General features: G+C 38.3%; 1 protein-coding gene across 1 annotated transcript in view; it reads right to left on the reverse strand.

The window, feature by feature from the left end:
* Positions 1-26,481, reverse strand: part of Otogl (otogelin like) — a 133,614-nt gene that overhangs the window by 80,518 nt on the left and 26,615 nt on the right. The window contains exons 9-20 of the mRNA XM_051206415.1: positions 23,918-24,123; positions 19,546-19,673; positions 19,068-19,174; positions 14,864-14,970; positions 14,507-14,632; positions 12,551-12,659; positions 11,676-11,722; positions 11,041-11,186; positions 9,405-9,528; positions 7,739-7,916; positions 3,061-3,185; positions 576-785 (exon numbers count right to left, since the gene is read on the reverse strand). Of these exons, the coding sequence (XP_051062372.1) occupies positions 576-785; positions 3,061-3,185; positions 7,739-7,916; positions 9,405-9,528; positions 11,041-11,186; positions 11,676-11,722; positions 12,551-12,659; positions 14,507-14,632; positions 14,864-14,970; positions 19,068-19,174; positions 19,546-19,673; positions 23,918-24,123 (1,613 nt within the window). The remainder of the gene's footprint in view (positions 1-575; positions 786-3,060; positions 3,186-7,738; positions 7,917-9,404; positions 9,529-11,040; positions 11,187-11,675; positions 11,723-12,550; positions 12,660-14,506; positions 14,633-14,863; positions 14,971-19,067; positions 19,175-19,545; positions 19,674-23,917; positions 24,124-26,481) is intronic.

Consider the following 26,481-nt stretch of genomic DNA (forward strand, 5'->3'; position numbering starts at 1 on the left):
TGGGAGTCAGATGCACAAGGGACCTAAGGGCTAGTATTCCAGCTTTGCAGGCCCTGAGCCCTGCTTTTATAACATAAGAGTAGGCTGTGTATAAACAGTGAATGTAACAGTTTTCAGGACACTTACTACAAAACACGGGAAAAGCCCAAGAGTTGTAGCTAGAAAAATAATTATAGGGCACATACAGAATTTCTCTTAAATGGAACAGCAGACATCATAAGCAAAAGTATTTGAGTCCAAAAACATGAAATAGCAACTGCCTACTGCATATTGTACCTACTCAGCAAAGATCAGCTGTGTCTTTTATAGTATCATCTTCCCCTCTTCTAGTCCCATGAATTTCAGTGAAGGGTCTTTCACATGCTAAGCAAGCACTACAGTACTCAGTCCTTAGATTATAAATTCCTTTTCCAATACACACTGGGTTTAAACAAACTCGATATTCATTCACTTTCAGTATTGTACACTGTAAGGATATTTCAAATAATTTATATACGTATTGACAACTCTTTCATAAAATTAAAAGGGGCGATTATGAATAGAAACTGGCCATCTGCCTGCACTGCCATACTCACCACAGAATGAGACCTGAGCTCTGAAATCGATGGGCACACCACGCTGGCCACACAGGTAGGCATAGTGCGCAAGAGCATTGCACAGGCAGGGGCTTCCACACTTGCATGCGTCATGGCGGCACAGCTGATAGTACAGCCCTGGACTCACGTAGGCATGACAAGGAGCAAAGAGCTCCTGGTGGAGGACATCACAGTGGGCTGCATACCCAACTAGGAGAACGAGAGGTCATGAGTCTTTCATGTACCGGGCCAGATATTACCAAAGAATGGAGTACCAAAAGTACTCAAGTGTCTGTCGTTCCTAGAAATGTATCATTACTTTAAATGAGAGCCAATAAGTCGAGCAACTTACACGGGTAACAGCACTGAATCCATATTTAATTGGTTTTTTTTGTTTGTTTGTTTGTTTTTTGTTTTTAGCCACAATACAGTGTACATGAATAACATGAGCAACGGAAGGGCTGATAGAAGTGGCAGCCTCTGGCAGCCTGGCCTGAGTATCACCTCAGGAAACCTGCTGTGAGGAACTGGGGATTATTATTTCCCAGCCTCCATGCGTGACAAGAGTGGTTCCAGATAATGGATGTAATGACGAGTCTGTAGAAAATACAATTATGCCAGGACTGGCAATCACTGCATTCCAATGGAGCTTCAGGGGTGACAGACAATGGGGCAGATGTCACAGTCATTCAATTCAACATCTGCACAATGCACAGTGTCCAGCGTCTGACAAACACGAGAAGCTCACTCACTTTGGTTTGATTAATAAATCTCTGTGTGAAAGAATGGATGAATAGTGAACAGGAATCAGCGATTGGAATGTGTTTTGAAGTCTATGAGACATAACTGTCATTATGCTATTTGCAGCAGACTCCTACTATCCCAACTTCAAATCAGTTGCTGACCAAAAAAAATCCTGTGTAGGACTGGCAAAACAAGTTTGACAAGATCGGGGAGCTACTACCTTTCAGAAAAAGGAGAAAAGGTGAGTTTTGTGATTCCTTGATGAGAGTGTGCCTTACATGCACTGCTTTCCTTATAGATAAAAATCAGTCAGTCTTTGTGTTGTCATTGTCACTGAGAAACAGATGGACCATAGATATCTTTCACTTTCAAGAAAAAATACGGAACTTATTCTGTTGAGGACATCAAACGTATTTATCTGTAATATAACATTTTCACTAATTTTGAGAATTTTACACAATGTGTTTTGATCATATTCACTATCTACTCTTCCCCCAACTCCTCCCAGATTCAAGGCATATTTATTAATAATAAAATTCCTGGTAGTTTTTTTGTATTAAGTATGAATATGTGTGCAAAATAAATTACACTGTTGGGGGGACACAGTCCTAACCCCAAGAACCCTGAAAGAGTGACTGATGGGCAAGCAAGGCCAGTCTTCGGTGGTCTAAGAATTGTAGATCAAAACATACTGTGGTTATATAAAATGTAACTCAAGACCTTTTGAGAAAACATCCAGAATCTTCTTCAGAGTTGTTGTCTTTTTAACTATTTTCCCTTTATGGAGGTGTCTTTCTTAATTTAACCGTTTGAGATTTGGGGGAAATCATAGTGCACAGCAAAAGTAAAACAGGAAATCTCTAAAGTATCTACCAGAGAAGGCATCAAGTGTGGAAGGAAGGTGGTGAAAGCTACAGTAAAATGGCACATAATGAAGGCTAATAAAAACCCAGCCAGAGGGGCAGCCTCTCAAATGAGCTCCACCGAAATCTTTACACAGTAATCTGATAAATAATAAAGTCAGTGCAACAGCAAGAAGGGAGTCATCACTGTTATAAGCATGATACTTTCTTTAAAAAATGAGATTAGTTGAAGAAGTAAATTCATTTTTAAATTATTGGGATGGAAGGGTGGCAAAATGGAAATGTGACTTCAAAGAAATAAATAGTACAGGCCAAGATTCCAGTCTACTCTTGAGATTAAAAAGAGAGAGATTAGCAATCCTCCTCATTGAGTTAAAAAACATTTCATTTCTTTTTTTTTTTTTTTTAAGTGTTGGGAGCAAGATTATCTGTTCATCCCATCACATCCAAACTAAGCTGTAGGCTCGGTGCTTATGAAACTGTAACAGATGCTGTGAGGAGGAATAAATAGGAGATGCACTTGAGGCATCACACTGTGGACTGAAGATGAGCATCCTTAAATGATAACAGCAGTGTTAGTGTTTTCAGCATCCAAAAACTCCAAAACAGCCTGTGTTTAAGAAGAAAATTATAAATACCCATGATGTATACATTTTTAAAAGGAAAATAATGGGTTGTTTTCTGTTCTTTTAAATAGCTTCAACTGCACTTAAAAGGCATGGATTCAGGCATACGATTGAACAAAAAACACATAAGAAATGGCAGTGCTTTCATCATAATGAATAAATCATCATTTTAAAACCATAGTGTAACATAATGAAGTTAAGAGTAACGTGTTGAGCATCTCCCAGAGTCTACATACAGAAAGGAAGACTTACTGTTCTGTTGATTGATATTGCAGGGGTCCACCATCGGGACATGGACAGGGGCAAAACAAGTAGAGGAAACTCTCCATGCATGAGCATGAAGCTGTGGGGTTCCTTCTATCATGCCTGACGGAGAACTAGAAAGCCAAGAAAATGTTCACCATAAGTCTCTCTCATTCATTCTATTGGCACATATCCTTTAGATATTCAAATAAGTAAACATTCCTTCTTCCTAATGCTCAAGTAAATCTTAGAACTTGAAGTGTTCTAGCAACTTTGAAGAAACATAAATGTGGGGGCTTCCTGTTACTGAGATTTCTCAAGGTGCAAGATTACAGACACATGGAATGTTACTGAGTCTTCTGCTCTGCATTGTGAAGAAAACATCCTAATGGCCATTTTATAAAGAACAGCAGCCCTGAAAGATGATAATCGGTTTCATTGAGCTGGTATCTGAGGAAGTAAATGTTCAGCCCTGGCTCCCACTCAGATAACCGAGCATTAGCCACACAACCAAAAATCCAATCTCCGTGTGAATCAGGGTAAATGTGGAGGGTTAGAAGTGCATAGTTCACATGGTCTGTTGAAGCTAACAACAGATAATATAGGGTAAAACAGTCTATACTCTTGGCTCATTATATCAATGCATATATGTTGTGAGGGCTGAAAGGCTAAGCAAAAAATAATAGTTTAAAATTGGGATTAAAAAATGACAAGAAGCCACCCTTCCTTCAAACTTGCTCTCTCCTTCAGCTTCCTCAGCAGACCAAAACAGGAGAGGAACAACCACCATTTCAAACCATTACAACGTCAAGGGACCAAATATGAAATTCCACCTCAAAACTCATTGAATTCAACAGCCAACGTTTACTAAGTGATTCCCCTACCAGGCACCTGTGAAGACTACTTATGCGAATAAAGACAGATCTCGTCTCTTGAAGGACATGTAGGCTTGTGCCCATAGCTACGGTATCTCGGAAGGGAAGTGTAGGCTTGGTCTCCACTCTCACAGCCCCCTCATAAACGAGTGCTCTCCTTACCATCTAGCTGAGATCACTTCTTCAGTGAGAGAGAGAGGAAGCGGTGCACAGGACATTACCCTTGCCTTCTCCCACCCTTTCCTTCCCTTGCCTATTTCTCAAGAAGTCCTCAGGATGCTTAAGAACTATAAGAAGCCTGACGCGAAAGTCTCATTTTGTTCAGATGAAGGTATTAAGATTCAAAAACTGCCTGAGTTCTGTTAATGGCCCTCTCCTTTTCTCCCCTGCCTGCCTTCTCCCTGCCTTCTTCCCAAGGAAAGCAAAAATAGCTCAGGGTTCCCAGGAGGAACTACCCAGAGCCTGGCTCTCTTATTTCGTTTAGTTGACTTAAAACAATAAATTTGTTAAAGATAGGCACCAGAATGTAGGCCTGTTTATTTATTGTATTTCACTTTATAAAATGGCCTTTATACTTGACTTACTCTAACAGGGCATGTAAAATAAATTCTCAATGAATATTTTTCCATTAAACTATGTTTGTAGACCCGCGTTAACCTTTGTCAAGTAAAGAATTTTAACTACTTTAGTTGCAAAGCTAAACAATGTTGAAGAGTTATCTCTGCCTGAAATATTATCCTGCATTCTTATCACACCCGAGTGTTTATGCATGGAGGAGACTGGGGCCAGAGAGTGGCAGACAGATCTACCGTCTGTTAAACACTGACTGCTAACCCATTCTGACAAACAAGGCCAAGACAGAGGGCTTAACTTCTCTTCTGGACATCAGAACCAAGCCTCCTAGCATGGTTTCTGGTTTGAAAATGTGATAGCTACATTGTTATTCTAACTTCAAGTAAAAAAAAAAAGAATCTAAAAGCAAATAAGTTACATTAGAGATAATGTAAAATAAACTTTACTTTTTAAATCTTTAATTAAAATGTCAGCTCTCATTGCCCATCCAGTGTACTTCTTAGTGAACTGCTAAAAACCCTGCTCCACGCAGCTGACTATCGAGGGTGGACAAGTCCTGAGATTACAGGGACTGAGGGTAGCCTCCTACTGCTCAGAACCCTGGCAGTTTGGTATGAAAACTGATAAATGTTAAATATTCTTCTTGCAGTGGATCCAGTTCTGACATCAGCTAGATGTAAGCGAAATTTTTAAAAGCAAAGAATGTCTGCTTGGGTTGAATATTAAACCAGAGTTTGTCATCAAGATTACAAAGGAAAGAACCACAGAGAACAAGATTATGTATGAAGGTATTTGGAAAAAATAAATCACATGTTATTTAGAGAACAAATCTTCTATGACATGTCCCCTGGATGCTCAGTCCACAGTGACTCTGAACTTATACTCTGTCTCTGGTTATGACCACAGAGGGCAGCATTGATCATGCTGAAATTACCTCAATATATCATCTGCATTGTTGGCTGTTGCCTCACCCGTCATTAAATATGTCTTCATTAGCATTGCATAGAGAGATTACTGCAGTCAGCTTAAAATTGCAAGTATTTGAAATGTACAACATAATTCTTTTACTTTTGGGTTGTGAGCCTAGCCTTTAATAGCTGAGCTATCCCTCCAGGCCTGTGACATAATTCTTTAAAGTGACATGTATCCACTATGCAATGGTTAAGCCAAGCTAATGGACATAGGTGCCGCCTCATACTCTTGTCATTATGGCAGAAGGAGAGTTGCTATTTGGCCCCTTAGCAATTTTCAAGCATATAACACACTGACTCCTGGAACTGTGCTGAATGACAGATCTCTATTCATCCACTGATCAACAACTCCCTTCGATTAACCCTACCTTCAGCCCAGCTCCCAACTACGCCTGACAGCCTTCAGAGCTGCTATTTTTTAAGCCCATGTTTCTCAGTGATTAAAATCCCTTCCTGACAGTGTGACATCAGTTTGTGGAGGGTGAGAACTTAGTCATGTCACGTATCTGGTTCCCAGCAGGCTTCGGGCCAAATGACTAGTACTCACTCCATGACCCTGAACCAGGAACTGCTGATTCTCACGGGTATGGCAACACATATCCTCATACCCAAGGAGACAGACATACTTCATTGCTTTTCTGCCAAGGCAACACCAATTTTCCTAAAATCCAGTGAACTTAGATAGGCATATTTGTCTCACAGCTAACAGTAGTACCAAATAACCCCAGTACTTACTGTAATTAACAGTTATTGCAATTGACATTAAGATCTTGTAAAAGGCTGCACGTTTCTAAAGCAGACCACCATACTTGATATGTAGCAGAGGCGAGCACAGAAGGCAACAGGTAGCAACATCCTGAGTCATGCTGCATAAATCCAAGCCTCACTCCAGAATGTGGACTAGGTCATGGTTTCTTAAACTGTGGTCATTGCACATACGGAGTCGTGCAGATGAAAAGGGAGTCACAGAAAGGCTGGCAACTGCCAAAGGCTTCGGAATGGGCAACCACCCACGCTAAATTCCAAGACAATGAAGTCACCTGTGGCGTTCGTCCCTATAATACCAGTGCTTTGGAAGGTGGAAGTAGGAGCATTAGGAGTTCAAGGCCAGCCTTGGCTTACACTGCAGGTTTGAATCCAGCCTGGGCTACGCGAGACATTTTCTTTTCCTTAAAACCCATGTTACAAAATGGTGGTGCACACTTACAATCCCAGCACTGGGAAGGTAGAGCCAGTTGGGTCCCTGGCTTTGGGTAAGCCAGTCTACATTAGTCAGCTCCAGGCCAATAGAGAATCTGTCTCAAAAAAGAAGGTGGGTGGCGCCTGAGGAGCAGCACTTGAGGTTGCCTTCTGGCCTGCACAAAACACACACACACACACACACACACTTCCCATACTGTCATACTGTTTGGAGCACCTCATCTCAGACTTGAGAATATTGTATGTTATGAATTACAATGTGTAAACTGTACAAAGACTTTCACCCTCACACAAACATATGGCCTTGTTCTAGAAAACCTATTTTTAATTTTCGCCTACCACCATTTCCCCCATGTAAATATCAAATTAATATATCTCTGAGCTGTATTGTATCAGAATGCTTGCTTTTTAAGGACTACTATTTTACTTGTTGATTTGAGTTTTGTTTTAAAAGTCATTAACTTGTGACTTGAGCTTAGGATAAATTATTCAAGAACATCTGAAATGACCTTAAACACATCTCTGACATTTTTAGATCACATAGTTACATGAATTAGTTTTCTCAGTATTGACGATTATAAAATCAAAATATTGAGTGAATCTGAAGGATGTTGAAGATGCTCTATGTCCTGTAGGATGGCATACTCAGTTCAATTCTTTGTGTAAATGTGAACACACACATTCATCTTCTTACTGTGCAAATATGCTCTCATCCTTAATAAATGGCAAAGGATTGTTTTAAATAATTTTCCTTATAGTTTATTGTCACTATGTGCTTGGTGCATATTTATATTTTATGTATTTATATACCCAGGACTGCATAAAATTTTATGAATAAATAGGGGTTCTGAGTGGGAAAACTTTAAGAAATTCTAAGATAAGGGACCTTGAATGAGTTTTTTGTTCCCTTGGGGGGGGGGGTCTTAGTTTCTTCTCTAACTAAACAAGGACACTAATTGGAGGATGGCTATACAAGTTAGCCAGTGACTGCTGACCTCCTATCAGTTATATAAACATTTTTAATGAATCTCTCTCCTCTAAACTGAGCTGTGCATAAGTCATACTCACAGAAAGTCATCCCTGATGTTGCCATTAAAGGTGCCACACAGACCTAATGTCCTCCTTTTCCATGCACTGGAGAGCTGAATGTAAATTCTCTCTCCGTCAACAGCAAACAAAATCTTTAAGCCAAATGTGGTTCTTAGAAGGATGAATAAGGATGACAGAGTTTGAATTTCAACAATACCTGGAGGAAGAGAACACGTATAAATCAGTGTTGTCACATGTAGGCAGTGTTCTGAAGGGACAGAGGACAACACTAGGCCTCTCCTTTTATGACAGCTGTAAGTGGGTAGCCAGGTGGCGGGTCCTGCCCGTGCTCCAGGGGTAAATCTCTCCCCAGTGGGCTGACTGTTTTTCCCGAGTTCCCTCCCCTGTCTCTCTCTCTCTTTTACTTTCCTGGTCTTCAGCAAGTATTTTTGATAGATTGTTATCAACATGTAACTTCCACTGTCAAAAATCTTGAAGAGTGGATAGGTTTTAGATATTGAAACTCTAATCATCTTTTTTCATGGTGTGTGTGTTTCTGTGTGTGGTGTACATATATATGTATGTGTGTGGTGGGGTAAATAATGTAGCAGAAATGTGGTGTGGGATTATATGGGAGGGAGTATGGGGGAGGCGTGGTGTTGATATGTGTGTATGTATACATTTGTGTGCATATGTCATTTGTTTATGTTGTATGGGGATGCAGTGTATGCGTACTTGTGTGTGTGTGTATGTGTGTGTGTGTGTGTGTGTGTGTGTGTGTGTGCGTGCATGCGTGCGTGTGTGTGGTGCAGTGTGTCCTGTTAGTCTAAAGAGGCCATGATCCATTAGGAAACATTATTTTCCTCAAAACTTTTCCACATTTCTGTGAATACCAACAAAAAAGTGGAAAATAAAACTCTTGATAATAACTACTTTATAAGACACATTGCAGACAAACTCATGTTCAGAACTGAGCTAGTGACTTTGTCACCAAAAGCTCTTCCTTGCTCTGACGTCAATTTTTTCACAGATTTAAATTTCTCAGTGTGGTCCCTACGGCCACAAATCTGAAAAACGACATTTCTTAGCATGATACCTATGTAACTTTGACATGTGATTTGTGGCACAAGCTGGAACATTTCTAAGAGTCTTCACTGTGAGAGTAAAAGAACATTCTTAATGCCTGTGTTGTAATGCAGATATAAACAAAGTCCATCTCGGGAAGCTACCACATAGGAAGCTATCTACATATTGTTCATGTCCAACCAGCTTTCCTAATGTCAGGCCTGGATAGTCTCTATTTACCCCGTCCAGGATACGGCAATGTCAGTCCAGTCATATTAGCCCTAAACAGGCTTCACACACCTGCCCCTCTGTTCACCTCTTTAATCCTAAGAATTGCTCAGCTTCAAATGCTACCCTGAGCCTGGAAGCCCTTTTCCTGGGGTTGGGCAGGCTACTCCTCATTTAAACCACAAAGTCCTATGCACATCTTTGAGTCTATCCCACTTTATTTTGAGAATCTGTTTCCTTGTGCAAATTCTAGGCCACTTGAGAAAAATAAGAAGCACGTTGGCCTCAGTATTTTTGGTGATGTGACATGAGCACACCCTGTAAATGTGTTATGTCAACCACCAAGAAGGAAATGGGCCCTGTGGCTTGTGTTTGCTAACCATGCTGATGTCCTCAAAGCATTGCTTCTTACCGTTCAGAGTGAAGCCTTGGTTGGGACTGGTGAGGATTTGGCCTCCTCTACTGAGTATCACTTGTTTGTTAAAATCATCCTCCAGGATTAGAGTTATTGACTGAAGGCAGACCAAACCCAGGTTCTGCATAAAAGTCAAAGTATTGGTGAGAGAAAGAGACAGAGGTGGGCGAAGGGAGGGAGAGAAAGTAGGAGACAGAGAAAGGATACATACAAACAAGAATTTCTGGTACATATGGAGGCTTGAATGTTACTGACAGATAGGATGAAACAACTGATGATCTGTTTCATGTAACCCCACTCCTAGTGACATACCAAATATAACATACATATGTTACATAAAATGTTGGATAACAACATCTTCACTCAAATACCAGCAATTTGTTTTCATAATACATAGTTTATCACTTAACTAGTATAACTGACGGACTTGTCAATAAAGACAATTGCATAACCAAGCAATTTAGAACTTATTATAAAGCTAATGTAAACGCTAATAAATTTCAGCGAAACAATCAAGCTGGAGCCAGGCATGGGGCTCACAGGCATATTCCCAGCACTCCAGGAGCTGAATGCAACAAATCTGAGATTAGACTGTGCTACAAGCTATCTGGGGGTCGGGGGAAGCAAAGAAATTGGTTTATAATGTTTGTTGGAAATGGCCTTTTACTGCCATTACTTTTTTATTCTTCTCTCATTTATTACATTCCAACTACAATGTCCCCTCCATCCTCCTCTCCCAGCCCCTCCCTCCCTACTCACTCCCAATCCTCTCCTTTGCTTCCTCTCAGAAAAGGGCAAGCCTCCCATGGGTATCAGCAAGTCATGGTTTACCAAGTTACAATAAGACTAGGTACCTCCCTTCGGATCGAGGCTGGATGAGGCAACCCAGTAAAAAGAAAAGGGTCCCAAAAGCAAGCAAAGAGTCAGGACAGCCCCCTCTCCTACTATTAGAAGTCCCACCTGAAGAGCAAGCTTCACAACCATAACATATATGCAGAGGGCCTAGCTCAGACCCGTGCCAGGTCCCCGATTATTGCTTTAGTCTCTGTGAACCCTGAGAGCTGAGGTAGTTGTTTCTGTGAGATTTTCTGTGCCGTCCTTGACCCCTCTCCTTGCTACAATCCTTCCTCCCCCTCCTCCCCAGGGTCCCCCAAGCTGATTATTCAAGATTGTGGCAAACTCTTGAAATCACTCTTTCCTTTTTCAACAAATTATTGATGTATTTACTTAAAGAAAAGATCCAACAGAAACATTATAATAAATGAAAGAATTATATATTATATAATTATATATTATAAATCCCTTTAGAATGGTATGAAACCTACTGGATGCTATTTTAAAAAATACCCTGTTACACAAATAGTTTGGGAGAAAGATAACATATATAAATAAGCTTTAGTTATTTTTGTTTTCAAATGTAAATATGTCTAAAATCAAGGTTCATCACATCAACATAACTGACAGTGAGCATTATTCATTCTTTTCTGATACATTAAGAATGACATCTTAATAATCAATACATTAAGAATAAAGATCTATTTTATGAATTAACGTTGTCACTTAATCAGGATGCGAAGTTGGGCTTTGAAAAGTAGGACTGCTCCCCAACTTACTGTTGGGAGTTTGCACTTACCTGTTCACAATGAGCTTTCTGTAAAGTAATGGTGAATTTATCTTTTCCAGTCCCTTTCACGAGGATGTACTGGCACAAGCCAATAAAAGAATAATGGCGCCCATCAAAGGTGGTAAAATGAGAATCACCCACAACAGAGCACTGAACTATCAGAGATAAATAAAGAAGATAAAGGATGGAGGAGGAAAAAGTGTATTAATTCCTGAAAAACGAGAAAATGACTTAGGATAAATAAGCACACCTCAGAAGAAAATCTAAAGTGTTAATTTAGATTGACTGAACTGACAAATTAAGTTATTAAATTTCATTTAGAAATTATTAAATGATAATTTCTCCATGTAGTTTAGGCATTATATTTACACATTTTAACAAATTTCACCAAAGTTACATACTCAATACCATGTACTCAATTTTCCAAGTATCCTCTATATGTAAATTTTGTTATTATGTCCTTTGAGATATATATATGTATGTATGTGTGTATGTACATATATAAATATATATACGTATATATGTATATATGTATATATATATATGAGATACATTCATGAAAACCAGTGTTGTTTTTCCTTGCAAGTTAAAAGTGTTTTTTAAGATTTTAAGATTTTTTTTCCTCCAACAGTTGAAAAGATTACCTGGACAGTCATGCTCAGTGCAGTTCCAAACTCCACCAACACACACACTAAATAAAATCATAAAGATATTTATTAGCCTGACACAGAAGTTTTGGTGACATTTGCCTCAATACATTGATTAATACATAAAATATAATAGGTGCCTTATTATCTGACTAGAAAACTTCTCTAAAAAAGTTGGACTAGTGGTTATGAACTGGATGGCTCATAAATGATTATCTATTACTATCTATTTAATGTCGATCAGACACAGACAAGAGGAAAGAGACACTTTCTTGTGTAAGACCCAGGCTTCTTCCCCCCTGACAAAGAGAGGAATTTCTGAGGAAAGAAAGCGTCCCTGATGATGTCAGCATCTGAGACCAAGGTAGGTTATATGATTGCATAGCATTTGTGTATGCTGTCACAAAGAGAAAGAGGCCATGGTCATACAGCCTTCCGTTTTTACCCGGGAGTGTCCTGCAGGAATTCTTCATGCCTGAGCTAGTTTAATAAGGAATTGCAAATCTTACTGAGCGTGACCAAATGTTGGCAATAGACAGTCACTTTATAAAGTCACTATATAAAGTTTTCTTGTATGAAAACGCAAAAGCACCATCTAGTCCTCAGAATAAAAGCATGTGTTAATTAATGGTCGTGAATAACAAAATGAGATGACCGGCACATGGGCATAGGATTTTATGAAATTACCAAGGGAAATAATAAGAGTACAAACAGAAGATAATGAACCTATGGAGTTCAAATAAAATACAAACTGCACCTCAGAATGTGCAGATTAAAATAAGCAGTAGGCAGACTCTGTGAGATACCTGTCATGTCCAAGTTGTTAAAGAGATCAGTACCCAAAAATTATTCTCCACCCATTGACCACTTACCACTCGGTGCACTCCTGTTCAATCTTTGAACCAACTGAATAAGCTAAGCCATGGAAACTACAGGGACAACTTTCCAAAGAGATGCAAGTCCCATTGTCCATTATGAGTCCTGTTTAAGAAAAATGTATGTCACGATCTCAAAAGAAATAGTAAGGGTTACATTCTTTGAACATATAACAACTCAATCAAATGCTGAGATCTTGCTTACAGCAGGTGTTAGAGACAAAAACTCCTTGTCCGTCAGGGAGGATTCTAGCAACTTAGCTCTCAGTCAGTGTCTACTTTATGAAGGTTTACTTCAGTGAATTTCAACTTTGATTTCCTGTAACTTACCACCAAAGCCTCAAAGCCTACCAAAGAAAAGAGAGGGTACATCCTTAGTTTATGTTCTGTTCAGTCCAAGATAAAAGACATTTAGACTACCATCATGAAAAAGACTACTGTCGTGCAAACAGTAAGGTCCAATGCTGTGCGTTTGTTTTCTATCTTTGTGGAGGTAAATGAAGATGGAGCAGAATTTAAATCAGCTTTTGCATCCACTGGCCTTTTTCATAGCAAGTTTCTACAGGAAAAGAGATTGGCCTACTGCAGCAGCACTTGGATTTATACCCTGAACCACATCCTTACCCAGTGTTTGACTGTAAACAAACACCTCAAGGCTGTCACTGGTTTGCTGTCAGAAAAGGGGCTGGGAAAATCACTTAACTCTCTCTCTCTCTCTCTCTCTCTCTCTCTCTCTCTCTCTCTCTCTCTCTCTCTCTCTCTCTCACTAGTCTGTATTTGTTTTAAGGGTGGAGAACATGTTGGGCTGCAAATGTGGCTGAGTAGGTAAAATGCTTGCTGTGTATGCATAGGGTTTATGTTTGGATCTGCGGAATGCGGAGAAAGCCGGGCCTAGTGATGCATTCCCGCAATCCCAGCCCTGGGTTAATGAACAAATGGATCCCAGAACTTGGTAGTCAGCCAGTGTAGCTGAAATGGCAAGCTCCATGGTTCTCCATGGTTCGGAGAAAGACCCATCTCCAAAATCCAGGTGGAGGTTAATAAATAAGTACACATTGTTAGGATACAGCGCGAGGGGAACGTTGGATGATTCCAAGGCAGGTGAGGGTGACCAGCGGGGGACAAATATGCCAGGCAGACAGAGCTTAGTGGGAAGTTTTATCAGAAAGGGAAAAAGGGAAGAGAAAACAGATAAAGAGAGAGGACAGAAGAGAAACTGGAGAAAGGAAGAGTCCTGTCTGGCCCACAGGAACAGCAGGAACGAGAGAGAAAAAAGACTGAGTGAGCCGCGTCATTCTTTTAAAGGGGTCCTTTGCACCTGCGAGCTGACCTGAGTACTGCCTGTGTGCACTTTGCCAGGTGACAGGGACAGGCCAGCATAATGCCTGAATCCTTACACACATAGCATCAATCTCTGGCCTCTCCTCATGCAGAAGCACACGCACAATACATTACACATGTGCATGCTCAGAGAAATAGGGAGAGGAAGTTCTAAAAAACGTCTTCAGCCTTCTTTATAAATGTCTGCCCGTACAATAACTTTCAACTGCAACTTTCAACTTTCAACTGCAATCATTTGCAGTTATTTTCATTTCAGATATTAAAACTACACTAGGACTAAAATCTTATAATGGAAAAATGTGGAGGCTTTTTCCTAAATTCACTTTCATTGTCCAGAAACAAAAAATGTATAAAGTACTATTATATAGTGAATACACTCATCACCTTGGGAATTTAAAATACTAAATTCCAAGTTTCTGAATGCTTTACAAAATTTAAAAAAAAAAAAAAAAAAAAAAAAAAAAAACCTTCCTCTCAATCACTTCATGGACTGAATGCTACAAGGGTATGAAGTTGCAATATCTCTAATGTCCAGGGAATGGACAGCAAGACCAGTGTATGGTCTTCATACAACCGAGTACTGCAGGCATGCTTTCTCCATGAGGAGCTTACCATCAGCACAATAGCATCCATCAAGACAGTGAAGATTGCTCCCAAGACACTGCTTCTCAAATGTGCAGCTCGGGGGGCAACAACTAATACAATCCCGGTGGACAAAGCTGTCATCACACTTATCAGCTGCAATGGGCAGACAATGGGAAACACGTCAATTTTATCCTCTTTCAAAACAAATAAAAAACAAAAAACAAAAAACAAAAAAAAAACAGTGTTTAGGAAACAGGTACATTTACAAATATGTTGGCAATTTTAAAAAGTTTTGCAATGTGTTAGTTTTGAGAAGTTAGGTAAACTGGACTGTAGACTGAAACTTTTTTGTAAAATACATGGATTGAAAAACTACAAACATACTGCATGCTGGGAAGTCGTCCCTCCAGTCTTGAATGGGGAAACCAGCATGGGAACAGGCTCTCGCGTACTCTGTGGCTGCTCTACAGTAAGTTTCATCATCATCAGTTCTAGAAAGAATAAAAATGAAAATAACCAAGCCAGGGTCACTTGGGAATTTAAACAGAATTCTGCCTTGGATCTGCTGTGTCTTAAAAGCAATGGTGTTCTAGTGACTATCTCGTTAGTTGACCTGAGAATGCATGTCTTCCATGATATACCTCATAGAAGACAAGAATGTTGAGAACATACAAACAACAGATCCTAGATGAATGCACCCACCTAAATGTCGTACAATGTATGTCAACACCTTCGCCGAAGCCTTTCAATAAATGGAACACTTTTCCTATGGGTCAAATAAAAACTATAATGAAAAGTATTTGTATTTAAAACTTTTAAAATATTTGTATGTGTTTTTACTTCTACACAAAATGTGCCAGACATTTTAGAACTTAATGATCATTAAATTCAGATGAAAATTTAAATGAAATTAAAACAGATAAATTGTATTTTTACAAAATATCAAAGATGAACCTTTATTTTCAAATAGCTCATTCTGAAATGCCCAATAATACGTGGCCCTCCGAAAGATCACACTCATCCTGTAGTGGTCTTTGCCATAACAGTCCAAAATATTTTTAAAGACTTAATAAATAACATTTCACAGATTTAAAGGGAGATTTTTGAATCCTTTCACTGAAGCTAGACATTTTTACAATGAGTAAATTGCCACGAGTAAATTATCTCTAATTATTTTTCTTGCAATCACTTTAGAAGCTCTCTAAACAATAATTTCTTATGGGATCTGCCAGTTCCCAAGGCAGATTAACAAGGCACTTTCAAAATAAACAGGTTTCTAACAAGGTAGCGGTCTTGGTTTTCAACCCAATCCATACTCAAAATTGGATAGTTAAGCATCTTAAAAGATAATGACCGTAAGAATGCTCCATTTTGTGACTCTTAACATTTTCAGTCTTTGTTATAAAAGCCACCTTCTCAAATTGCCCTTATTCTGTGCTACTGTAATTGGAGACAAGTAGCTTATCTAGTCCAATTAACTGAGCTTTCGAAGGCAAAAGGGAACCCTGTCCATATAACTGCTGGGGCTCAGAAAAAATCCTGAAGGTACAAAACAGAAAAGTCTTTCTGAAAAGGAGTGTGTTTCAAAAATTGTTGAGTTTTTAACCTCCAAATCTCATGGTTTACGTTAATGAGTGTTCCCTACAATCAACAGTAATTTTGAAAGTTAACACGGAAAGTGATTTAGGGCTTGCCAAATGATGCAGCAAGTATTAAAATATCTGTCATTTACTGAGAGTCTATATTACTCTGGGAACCATGCACGGCACACACTCTTACAGCACCTAATGAAAGACATCAAACTGGGTTAGAAGGAATTTATTAGCCTAACTTACTGAGAGGAAATGAGCAATTTTCCATTTGGATGTTAACTCTAATGAGAAAAGCAAGCATTAACTAATAGTTGTTTCAATTCAATCGACTTTCACATGCCAGAAATTAAAAATCATCTCTTTGCTGCCAAGTTTTTAGAAGCAAACCCAGAAGGTGTAAGCACAATGAATATATTGTTCCCATCCAAAATGCTACCTTTTCTGTAGAGCCTTGTATGCAGTCCTTGATCTTATATGGCAAGAGCCATATAAGTCTGCCCTTACTACTCTAACCTAACAGAATTTAGGTTTTCAGGGTAGAGACTATGTGGGAATGGTCTCTATGTATCCACATCTGTCCCACTGCTTAGCTATGAAGTACAAATATGGATGTCAAGTCAATGTCAATGAGTCATCATGATAGAAGCAAGAAATGAATGTGTGTCCAGCCAATTTACCTTTTCATTGAACAGGATCTTTCTGAATCAGTTCCATGGTACAGGAAAAGAAAAGAATCTTTCATATCCTACCGAAGAAAAGGACAGAAGGAGGGTACAAAGATATGCCCTGAAGGAAATACCAGGAGAAGTAGGAACTTATTCTGGGAGTTTCCCATTTCTGTTTTGACAATGTCCACTAAACTCAACCACAATGCCCTTCTTCCTGTATGACCTGCCTGAACCCCAACCCAGTCTTTCCACCTCCAACATATGTCTTAAGTGTCAGCTAACTTAAACCACTACAAGCTAATTCTCTGTCTTACTGTCCTGTTCCATTTTGTCCTGGAAAAGGCAAAATCAGGTATTCAAAACAAATTAAATTTAAAAGTTGAAAGTTTATATGGTGTGGGTATAGAAGAGGAATACTTTTATTTCTAGTTGCTCGTTGTTTTCATTATAAGACCATTGTATATTTCCTAGATGTATGAATGTTCAGCAAGAGGCATCACTGGCCTTCTGTGCATCTAGGCATGGCCATGTTTCTACATTCTGGTCCAAAAGGCTAAGAATGAGGGCTGTATATGAATCTTCCAGGTCAAAAACTCTATCCTTTTGTTTCCTTTCTCCCTTTCTGACAGTTAACATGAAGACATAAGAGGAGACAGTTTGGGACGTGAAACTGAGAACAGTAACAAGGACATCATGTATCAACAAGACTGCAAAGTCACTGTGAAGTGTATGGAACAGAGCCATGACGTTAATCCAAGAGCAATTACTGGCTTGAACTTTTAAATGAGAGAAGTATAAACATTCCATTTAAGTTTATTCACTGTCACTTTAGCTTTTGAAGCAGCCAAATTAATGAATAGAGAGTGGCTTTCTCGAATATACCAAATGATGCCTTATCTCAGCCTACAGAAAGAAATGGGTGTTGAAGATGGCTATGACAAAGCAATTTAGGAAAATTCAAAACAATGGACACAAACCACTGTGGGGAAAAAATAATGTTTAATTCTATATAAATGGGGAAATAAGGGACAAGGTCAGCCTGAGTAAAAGAACGAAGACATAACAATTGGTGCTTACTTTTTTAAAAGAGTGGGAAGAAATTTTTCAAAAGTTCATCGTAAGGTCACTGACCATCAGTAAAGAGAAGACTCTAATGGTGAGCTTTGTATTTGTTTAGAAACCCCCAGATTTGGAGACCATCTGCACACACAAAGATATGACTGCTCTCTACTCAAAGCCAAGTCATAAAGATAATCAGTTTAATTTAATATTTGAAAAATATCAGTATATTCAATACACTGTATAATATACAATTGATCTAAGGAAGAGAGTATTATCAGGTAAAATAATTTCAATACTACTTCCATTTTTTTTTTTTTTTTGCTTTAATAAAAGTAGAGATTACCTTACAAGCTACCAAAAACTCAAATGGCTTTACTTGACCAAAAACTAGTCCACTATTCTACAAAAAATATTCAAGTGTACTATTTATATTTCTTGGGATTTATTAAATATTCAGATATACAAAATCTTTAAAGTACTCTTAATCTGCAAGGTGGCTAATCACACATACTTGATTATAAATAAACAAAATTTAAAAATAGTTGAACAATGGGTAATTTGTCTTAAGTTCTATTATAAACACAGTGTGACCAATTAGTTGCCTAGACAACTTCCTGTTCTGGCTGCTGTTAACCTGGGACAACATAAAGCAATCTCAGACTATGAATAGAAAAGCATTAAAGGTGCATTTCAACTAATCTCCAATTGAAATTAAGCATTCCCTACAATCAAATCACAAAATGTTATTCACAACATATGTGACTTTGTCAGCAACATGTCTCATTTATTTTTCATGTGCTTTCATTAGAATTGTAGAAATTACAAATTATTGTTTACACCCACGATGTCAAATTTCAGAATTTATTAAATATGAAATATATTTTAAAGCACATATGTATATTAGAAATTGATTCCTTTCACTCTTTAGATACCAATCTCATGAGTTTCCTTCATAATATTATTTTGTTTTGAGGATTTAAAACATCATTGCACACAAGTTTCTACAGACACCTCTAGAATCTAAAAAGGGCCAGTAGCACAAAATGTTTAAAAGCCACTAGATTCTGCTCCCAATAAAACATTTAACTACCCACTGAACAGTCAGCTTCTAATAACTAGCTCTTCATCCAGTTTGGACTATATGTTTAGCACTCCATGGCAACCTGCTAACAATAGCTATGTCACAGAAGTACATCTGCTCTTGGGTTTTTTGTTTGTTTGTTTTTCATAAATAAATATACTGCAAGTACCAATTGTTTTACTTACTTGCACAGATCATTAACACAGCTGGCAATATATAAGTATGGGTCAATGTATTCGTGGCAGCTCAGAAAAGGGAATTGCAGCAATATCTGGCATTTAAAGAAGATTGCCTGTGTGTGAAGAACAGATGCCAATCATCAAAACACCTTCACTGTTACATGAGAATTCTTGCTTCTACTTGGTACTAGTCTACTTGCAAAAAAAAAAAAAAAACTCTCTGTTCTCACCAGGGAAGGGATAATTCCCATTCATAAAATGCAATGAGCAATTTTTCAAGCTATATATTTTTTAATTATTGCACTGATGAATCATGTCATACCCACTATTTCTGAAATTAATGTGGTCATTCCATATTGCAATTACATAATCTGAATTCAAGAACTCAATTATTCTGTATTTTCACTAAAATGTTTAATGTTAAACATACAAGAAGATCTGTATTAAGTTCAACATGCTCAAATATTTCTTACATTAAACTTACCTCAAATGCTGGCATTCCACTGGAACATGGATTTGGAAAGTCCGAGGGAGTGGGTATACATTTAGAGTCATCTAGAGTTTGCACAATCCAGCTATTTGCAAACATAGCAATGTCTTCTGTGTAGTCTTCTATTGCAAACAAACAAACAAAAACAGTGTTTTTCACAAACCTTATTAAAATTGTTCTTCCAAGACAGAAGAGATCTCAGCCCATTAGTACTGGCCACACAACTATGAGAACCTGAGCTTCATCACCAGAACCCATGTAAACATGTGTGGTAAAGCGGTGCATGCACACTTGTGATTCTAATGTTGGGAAGGCTGAGAAAAAAATAAATCCCTGGGGCACACTGGCTAGAAATTTAAGAATACTTGTTGAGTTCCAGGACAGTGAGAGACCCTGCGTCAAGGGAGGTGCATGGTGTCCCTGAGAATGAAACCTGAGGTTGTCCTCTGGTCTCCACAAGTAAATGCACACATGTGCATGCATACACATCTACATATGCATGAACATGTACACAAGTGAACACACACTCAGTTTTCACCCTCCACAAGTGAGTTCAAGGTCAACCTAGGTAATTTAAAGAGTGTCAATATCAAAGGGAAAAGAAGCCAAGGGTGTAGCTTAGTGATAGAAATCTTGCCTAGTATGTACAAGGCCATAAGTTCAATTCCTCCTATTGTAAAAGTGAGCAAATTTTTAAAAACCACTCTTCTATAAGTTTCCTCTTTTTATTTAGGACTCGTTTAATGTGACCTTCTGAAAACAAGTTCTAGATCATTGCCAACAATACTGTTCTATTGTTCTTATCTTATTTCCCACTTTCCATCAAGGCTGCTATTTCTCACAAAAATTATATTTTAATTTTTCTCCTTATTTACTTTCGATGACAGTAAATGAGAGGCAGGCTTCACTGTTTTATTGCTGTATCCTTAGTTTAATATCTAACTTATAGCACATGCTCAAAATATATTTACCAAATAAGTGAATAAAAATATAGATGACTGTTTGATGTTTATTAAATTATATTTTGGATCTTACAAGCATGTCTGCCTCCTTTGTGATCTGTGGCATTGCTGGAAACATTACACACAGTACAAAACCCATTGTAAAGTACTTATTTAAAAATAGAAAAACTTATGTTCTCATTAAGTAAAGCAATAGTTATATTTCATTTCAAAATAACACTTTATAAAGGTCTTAAGAAAAAAATATTTTTAAAAGTCCCCATTATTTCAACATTTTATATTACAAAACAGCCTAGGCAGTGCCTTAGAGTTTTTTCTTCGCTCCACACATGTAACAAGTTCTACTACATCTGTGTTGTTTATTCTGAGACTTTAAATCCACATCTATTAGCTCAGGAGCCCACTAGACCAGAATTACAATGCTTCCCGTGGAAGGTACTAATAGAATAATTCACTGAGCCCGTCAGGACACCTTTGATAGTGAAAAAGAAATATTAATTTCCAAGTCGTGGAAATGAGATTAAACCAGGACTTTTGTGTTGTTGTGAAGCAAGACCAAGACATGACCAGGGAAAAAGGAATTCTCAACTAGATGACAAAATAAATCCTTCCTCCTTGCACAGAAATTCTAAAGTCTCATTTCTTTGTGAAGTCGCCTTTGAAAGATAAGTAGGAATGCAAAGAAAAGGGCAGTTTTAATTACTCTTGGGAATCTGCATATTCAATAGTATCCCATCAAACTACGAAACTCTTGATCTGATCAGCAAAGCTTAAGCTGAGTTTCAAGCGAACACTAGAGCCAAAGAAGACACGCTCACCTCTGGAAATTGCCTTGTAGTTTTACAATCTGGAAGAAATTGAAAAGTAGACTTGTTTTACAACCCTACTAGTTATTTTAAATGAGATTCCTTTAATAAGTGTGCCTTTTGCTGTGTACCAGACTGTGGAGGGCTAATTGCTAGTCTTTGGGCTTCCCCCACAGTCACTCAAGTCTCAGCCCTAATTCAGTTCCTTTTTGCCAGTCTTCACTGCTTATCACCTAACAGGCTTTTGCTTGCTGCCTTCACTTACTTCACTGCCAAAAACCACTATCTACCCCAGAGCTCCTGAGTGTGCTACTCTGCAGAGGGATGCCTAGCCCATCTTCCTGTCCTGAACAAGAACAGGTGCTCGCTTCCATCTTCACCCCCACGCCAAGCTCCCTAAATGTCCTGGTAGAAGTCGTTCAAAGCAACCTCATCCAATTCCCACACTAAGAACTGGACTGCTTATTGTGCTTTTCATGAAACTTTGATAGAGGAGAGAAACTAATCAATAACTTCTATTTGACTGATTTTGTATTAGTCCCACATACTCCTTCCTAACATAGTCTCAAGATTCCAAAGTTGTAAGCCTTTTCATTCCCAGTCCCCAATGGGTCAAAGTTACCATTTCCCAGTGCTCCTGATACTGTACATTTATATTGTACTCACAGCTGCCTCTGCACTTCCATTTACATCTCTCATTAGTCACAGACTGGGAGGCACTGAGAACTTCATTCTTTCTATTCTGCATATGAGGAAACTGACCCAATGGAGCCAGGCTCTCTAATCTAGTTCTTGGTGAACTAGCCCTGATAACGTATCTGTGTAGTGTGAGTAAACTGTTTGCATTGATAAAGACATATTTCTACTCCTGTGGGATACCTAGAGACAAACAAAGTAAATAAAATGGGTTGAGTAATGATGAAGGATGTCCTTCTATACACTGTGAAGATGTATTGCATTTATTGGTTGATGAATAAAGCTGTTTTGTCTTATGACAGGGCAGAATATAGCTAGGCAGGAAATCCAAGCAGAGATAGAGAAAAAAGGCAGAATCAGGAGAAGCCAGCAAGCTGCCAAGTTAGCAAGACATATAGAAAATTAGGTAACACCATGGCCATGTGGTGATACATAGATTAATTAAAATGGATTGATTTAAATGTAAGAGCTAGTTAGCAATAAGCCTGAGCCATCAGCCAAACAATCCTAGTCAATATGTAGCCTCTGAGTAATTATTTTATAAGTGGCCACAAGACAGGGCAGGACCCAGAAAAGCCTTCCAGCTACAGAATAGAATGCTGGGAAATCCATGTTTGTAGAAATTGTCTCATTTAATCCTTGCCACTCTGTGAAATGCATACCATCACATCAATAAAATCAGAAAATCATAAAAGGTAATAACAGCAAAGCAGAATTTTTATCCCATTCTGACTTACAGAATACACACTCTAGAATTTTCTTTTAATACCCATTAAAGTAATATATATATATACATATATATATATATATATATATATATGACTAACTTTGTAATACAAAACAATGTTATGTAGCAAATTTTGGTTTAAAGGCAATTGTTTAAAAAGTAATTGTTATCCACAAGTAATAACATCTAATTCAACTCTAACAGCATCAGCTGAAAGCTGTGTTATACTAGAGGATGTGACTTTGTTTTAAAATTAAGAAAATATTAAGCACTTGACAAGATGATAGGGAGTTAGGAATAATGTTGCTATAAGCTCATATTAAACATTATGACAAAGAGTAAAGTATATTTTTATTATCACCGGTTACTCTGTAAATCCTGAATTACCGTGCTCCTCTTTTATAGCAATGGACAGATTCAGTGCTCCACTCTCATAAGTATTTAAGAGTAGAAGCAAGGTACAAGGTCAGGTCTAGTGGTACTAAGGACAATGTTCTTTTTTATGTAGCCTCTTTATGTGGGTAGACCTGAGTCATGGTTGTGGCCTGTGTTCTCTTAATCCTCAGTTGTCTCCACACAGTAACAGACTCTGTTACTAATGACTCACCAAGGTGAGTTCCATGCCTTAGACTCAACAGGTGACCAGAGAGTCATTTTACCATCTTACAGACTATCATTTGACAGTCGTTTTCATTTATTACTGTCAAGACTGAATATAAAATAGTTTTTCTCCTGAACTAAACAGATTCAAGCCAAAAGGTTTAAATCACTAGAATATGAACTCCAAGAATGGGGAATTCCACATTTTGTTCCCTGCAGCTCCCAAGTCCCCATGGCAGTGTGTGTGTGTGTGTGTGTGTGTGTGTGTGTGTGTGTGTGTGTGTGCGTGTGCGTGTGCGTGTGCGTGTGTGTGTGTGTGTATCCCTAAAACTCCTGATACAAACTGAATACTCAGTTAACACATCTATGTGAGCAAGTGCTACATTTCAACTTAACAAATGTTGTTAAGTAACCAGACAATGTTTCCCAACTTGACCTCCACTTGAAATCACCAAAGTAGACAAATGGTAGCCAGGGATTTTTGCCATCACTCAAGTCTTCTGGCTACTAACTGTTGTTAGCCAAAGGAAGAGGACTCTAAATGCTCACCCCTTTCTTGTGCTCCAGCTTCTTACCTTCCTGGATCACAAAGTCATCTGACTGAATGCCATTATAGTTTGAACACAAGCCACAGGATTTCCCCCTGTGCTCCTCAGACAGTTTGAGGTAAATTCCTGATATTCCATCCCAAGCCAAGGAAAAGCCAAAGGTACTTTTCACCAGAATATAGTCAGCTAGCTTCTCAATGTACACCTGGCCGATGGTCTGAGGCAGAGATAACCTGGAAGACAGAACCATGACCAAGGTACAGTTAGTTATTCATGCCATATTCTCAAGAAAAATCCAGAATTTTTACATGGAGTTATTGAATGAACTAAACAGGGGTACCCCCTCCACCGCCCCAAGTTGCATTCAATGGGAAATTTCAACATTCTATTTAACAAGTTTAATATTTAAATTGAAAGACAAGGAAGATGCCACTGATGTAGAGTTAATACTGACAACTTAGTAGTGTTTCAGAAGCCAGAAATATACATCTGAAAATTACATATAATCTTTTCAAGGTGGAAACTAGCTCTAACAAGTTGATAGAATGAGGATTCAAAAATACTTTTTATCCAGACAGCTAAAGATGACCTAAATTCTGCTCAACAGTTCCAAAGGACAGACAAGCAATAGTCAAAACATGCAGATGTCCTTGAGTTCTGATTATATTTCATTCTACTCCCAACCAAAAAGAGCTAACCAAGTGGACATTGCAAGAACATAATGAGTCACTTTGAAAACCAAAGAACACTGTCCTCCTTCTGTTTATAAATGGTGCAGTAAGAACAACTCCTAACCATAAAATAAATTTGAGAAGCTCACTTTTATTAAGGTAGTCATATCAAAATAAATTTATAAAACATGATGCAGGATAGGTGGTTAATAGATGTAGTTATACCTTTCTCTCAAAATTTCAAATTAGTAATTTCTGCTCTAGAAAGAGTATGGCTCTGTCCAACAAAAACTGCAAAAATAAGCAGACTAGGAGATAATTCCCAAAGAAACACTATAAATAATCTCTTACCACTTACACAAAGCTTTTTTTGCATATAGATATTTATAGAAAATGATTATAAGCAAAGAGAAATAATGAATTATAATTAGAGAATAAAAGACTAGCTCACAAAAAATGTTGATTAAAAACTAAACTTAAAGTTTTCATAGAAAAAATCAGTATGAAACAATGAAGATATTACTTGTTTGAATTTACATGTTTTTAAAAGTCTGTATTTCAAGATAATGGATCATATTTTTAAGCATATTTTACACTAATAGGATGTTAAATTGTGGGAGGAGCAGCTCTGGTGAGGGGGATTTTGCTGTGGTTATGTGTCCGTCATCTCTGTCAGCTCTCTTTCCCTGTAAATTTAATTGCATATGTTTTTTTAAGAGAACAATGGGTATCTGTGATGACCTTGATGTTTATGACACAGAAGGGTGTTGATGAGGATGGGATTAGCAGAAGGAGAATAGACTGCAATCACCTAAGACATACTATGCAAGTTGTGTGGGGGTTTGGTTTTCTTTTATAACTGGAAATGTAAAAAGTAAGCAGACAAGAATACTCGGATCTATGCTAATATCTTTACCTAAATCTGTACTAAAACTTAAAACTTTAAAAACAAACTCCAACTTTGCTTAAAGAAAATAACAGAAAGTGATAAGAAAACAATAAGCCCAGAAATCTGGGCCCTGTGGTCCATGCTTATTTCCCCAACACTCGGGTGGCTTAGATAAAAGAGGATTCCTGCTGGGTTGCATAGCAAGCTCCAGGTCACAAGAAATGTATGGCAAGACCTTGTACCAAGAGACAAGGCCATTAAAAATCAAAGAACCTCCAAACTGGGTAAGGGCTGCTCCTGGTTTCAGGACTAACATGAAGTTCTCTGAGGCCCACCTTCTTACAGTGTTCCTGCCCCTGGCTGAGTCTACACAGAGGAAAAACATCATCAGTGTACTACACTGGAAGGAATCCTACAGTTCACACACCCAACAGAGAGTTCTGAATGATGGATAAATCTGCTCCGTTTCACTATTTACTTTCTCTGGCATAGCTCAGCCTGGAAATGTTTTAAGCCTGATGTCTTTATAATTATTTAGATTGGAAGGGAAATTATTCCTCAGGATTCCCAGTTTTTAACTGTACAAAATCTCTGCCTGACATAAACATCCCCTTCCCCACAACTCTCAGGTCATGTTTTTGGCAGGCAGGAGGCCACAGTGGCTGCTCTGAACTATCAACAAGGACAGTTATTTACTGGCTCTGAGTCTTTGTCAAAGCTTCAATGGAAACTCTCAAGTGACACCCAAGACTCATTCTCACAGACTTGGGAGGACTTCCAGAATCCTTTCCAAGAGAAAGTCAATTTTTTGCAAAATGTTCTATGAAGGGAAAGAGAAAATACTGAACAGGCCAAAAGTAATCAGAACTAAAGTACATAAAGTTAGTTCTTGATGATGCCCTGAGGAGAACAATCCCAGGACCACCATTGCAAATCCACGTGCATCCTACACACCAGGATGTGGAGCAGCTAGATTCCTAGCTGCATGGTGGGTGGCAGTACACTGAAGGTGAGATGTCTCTGTGACACTA

This window comes from Phodopus roborovskii, unplaced genomic scaffold (assembly GCF_943737965.1).
Source record: "Phodopus roborovskii unplaced genomic scaffold, PHOROB, whole genome shotgun sequence".
Taxonomy (NCBI): domain Eukaryota; kingdom Metazoa; phylum Chordata; class Mammalia; order Rodentia; family Cricetidae; genus Phodopus; species Phodopus roborovskii.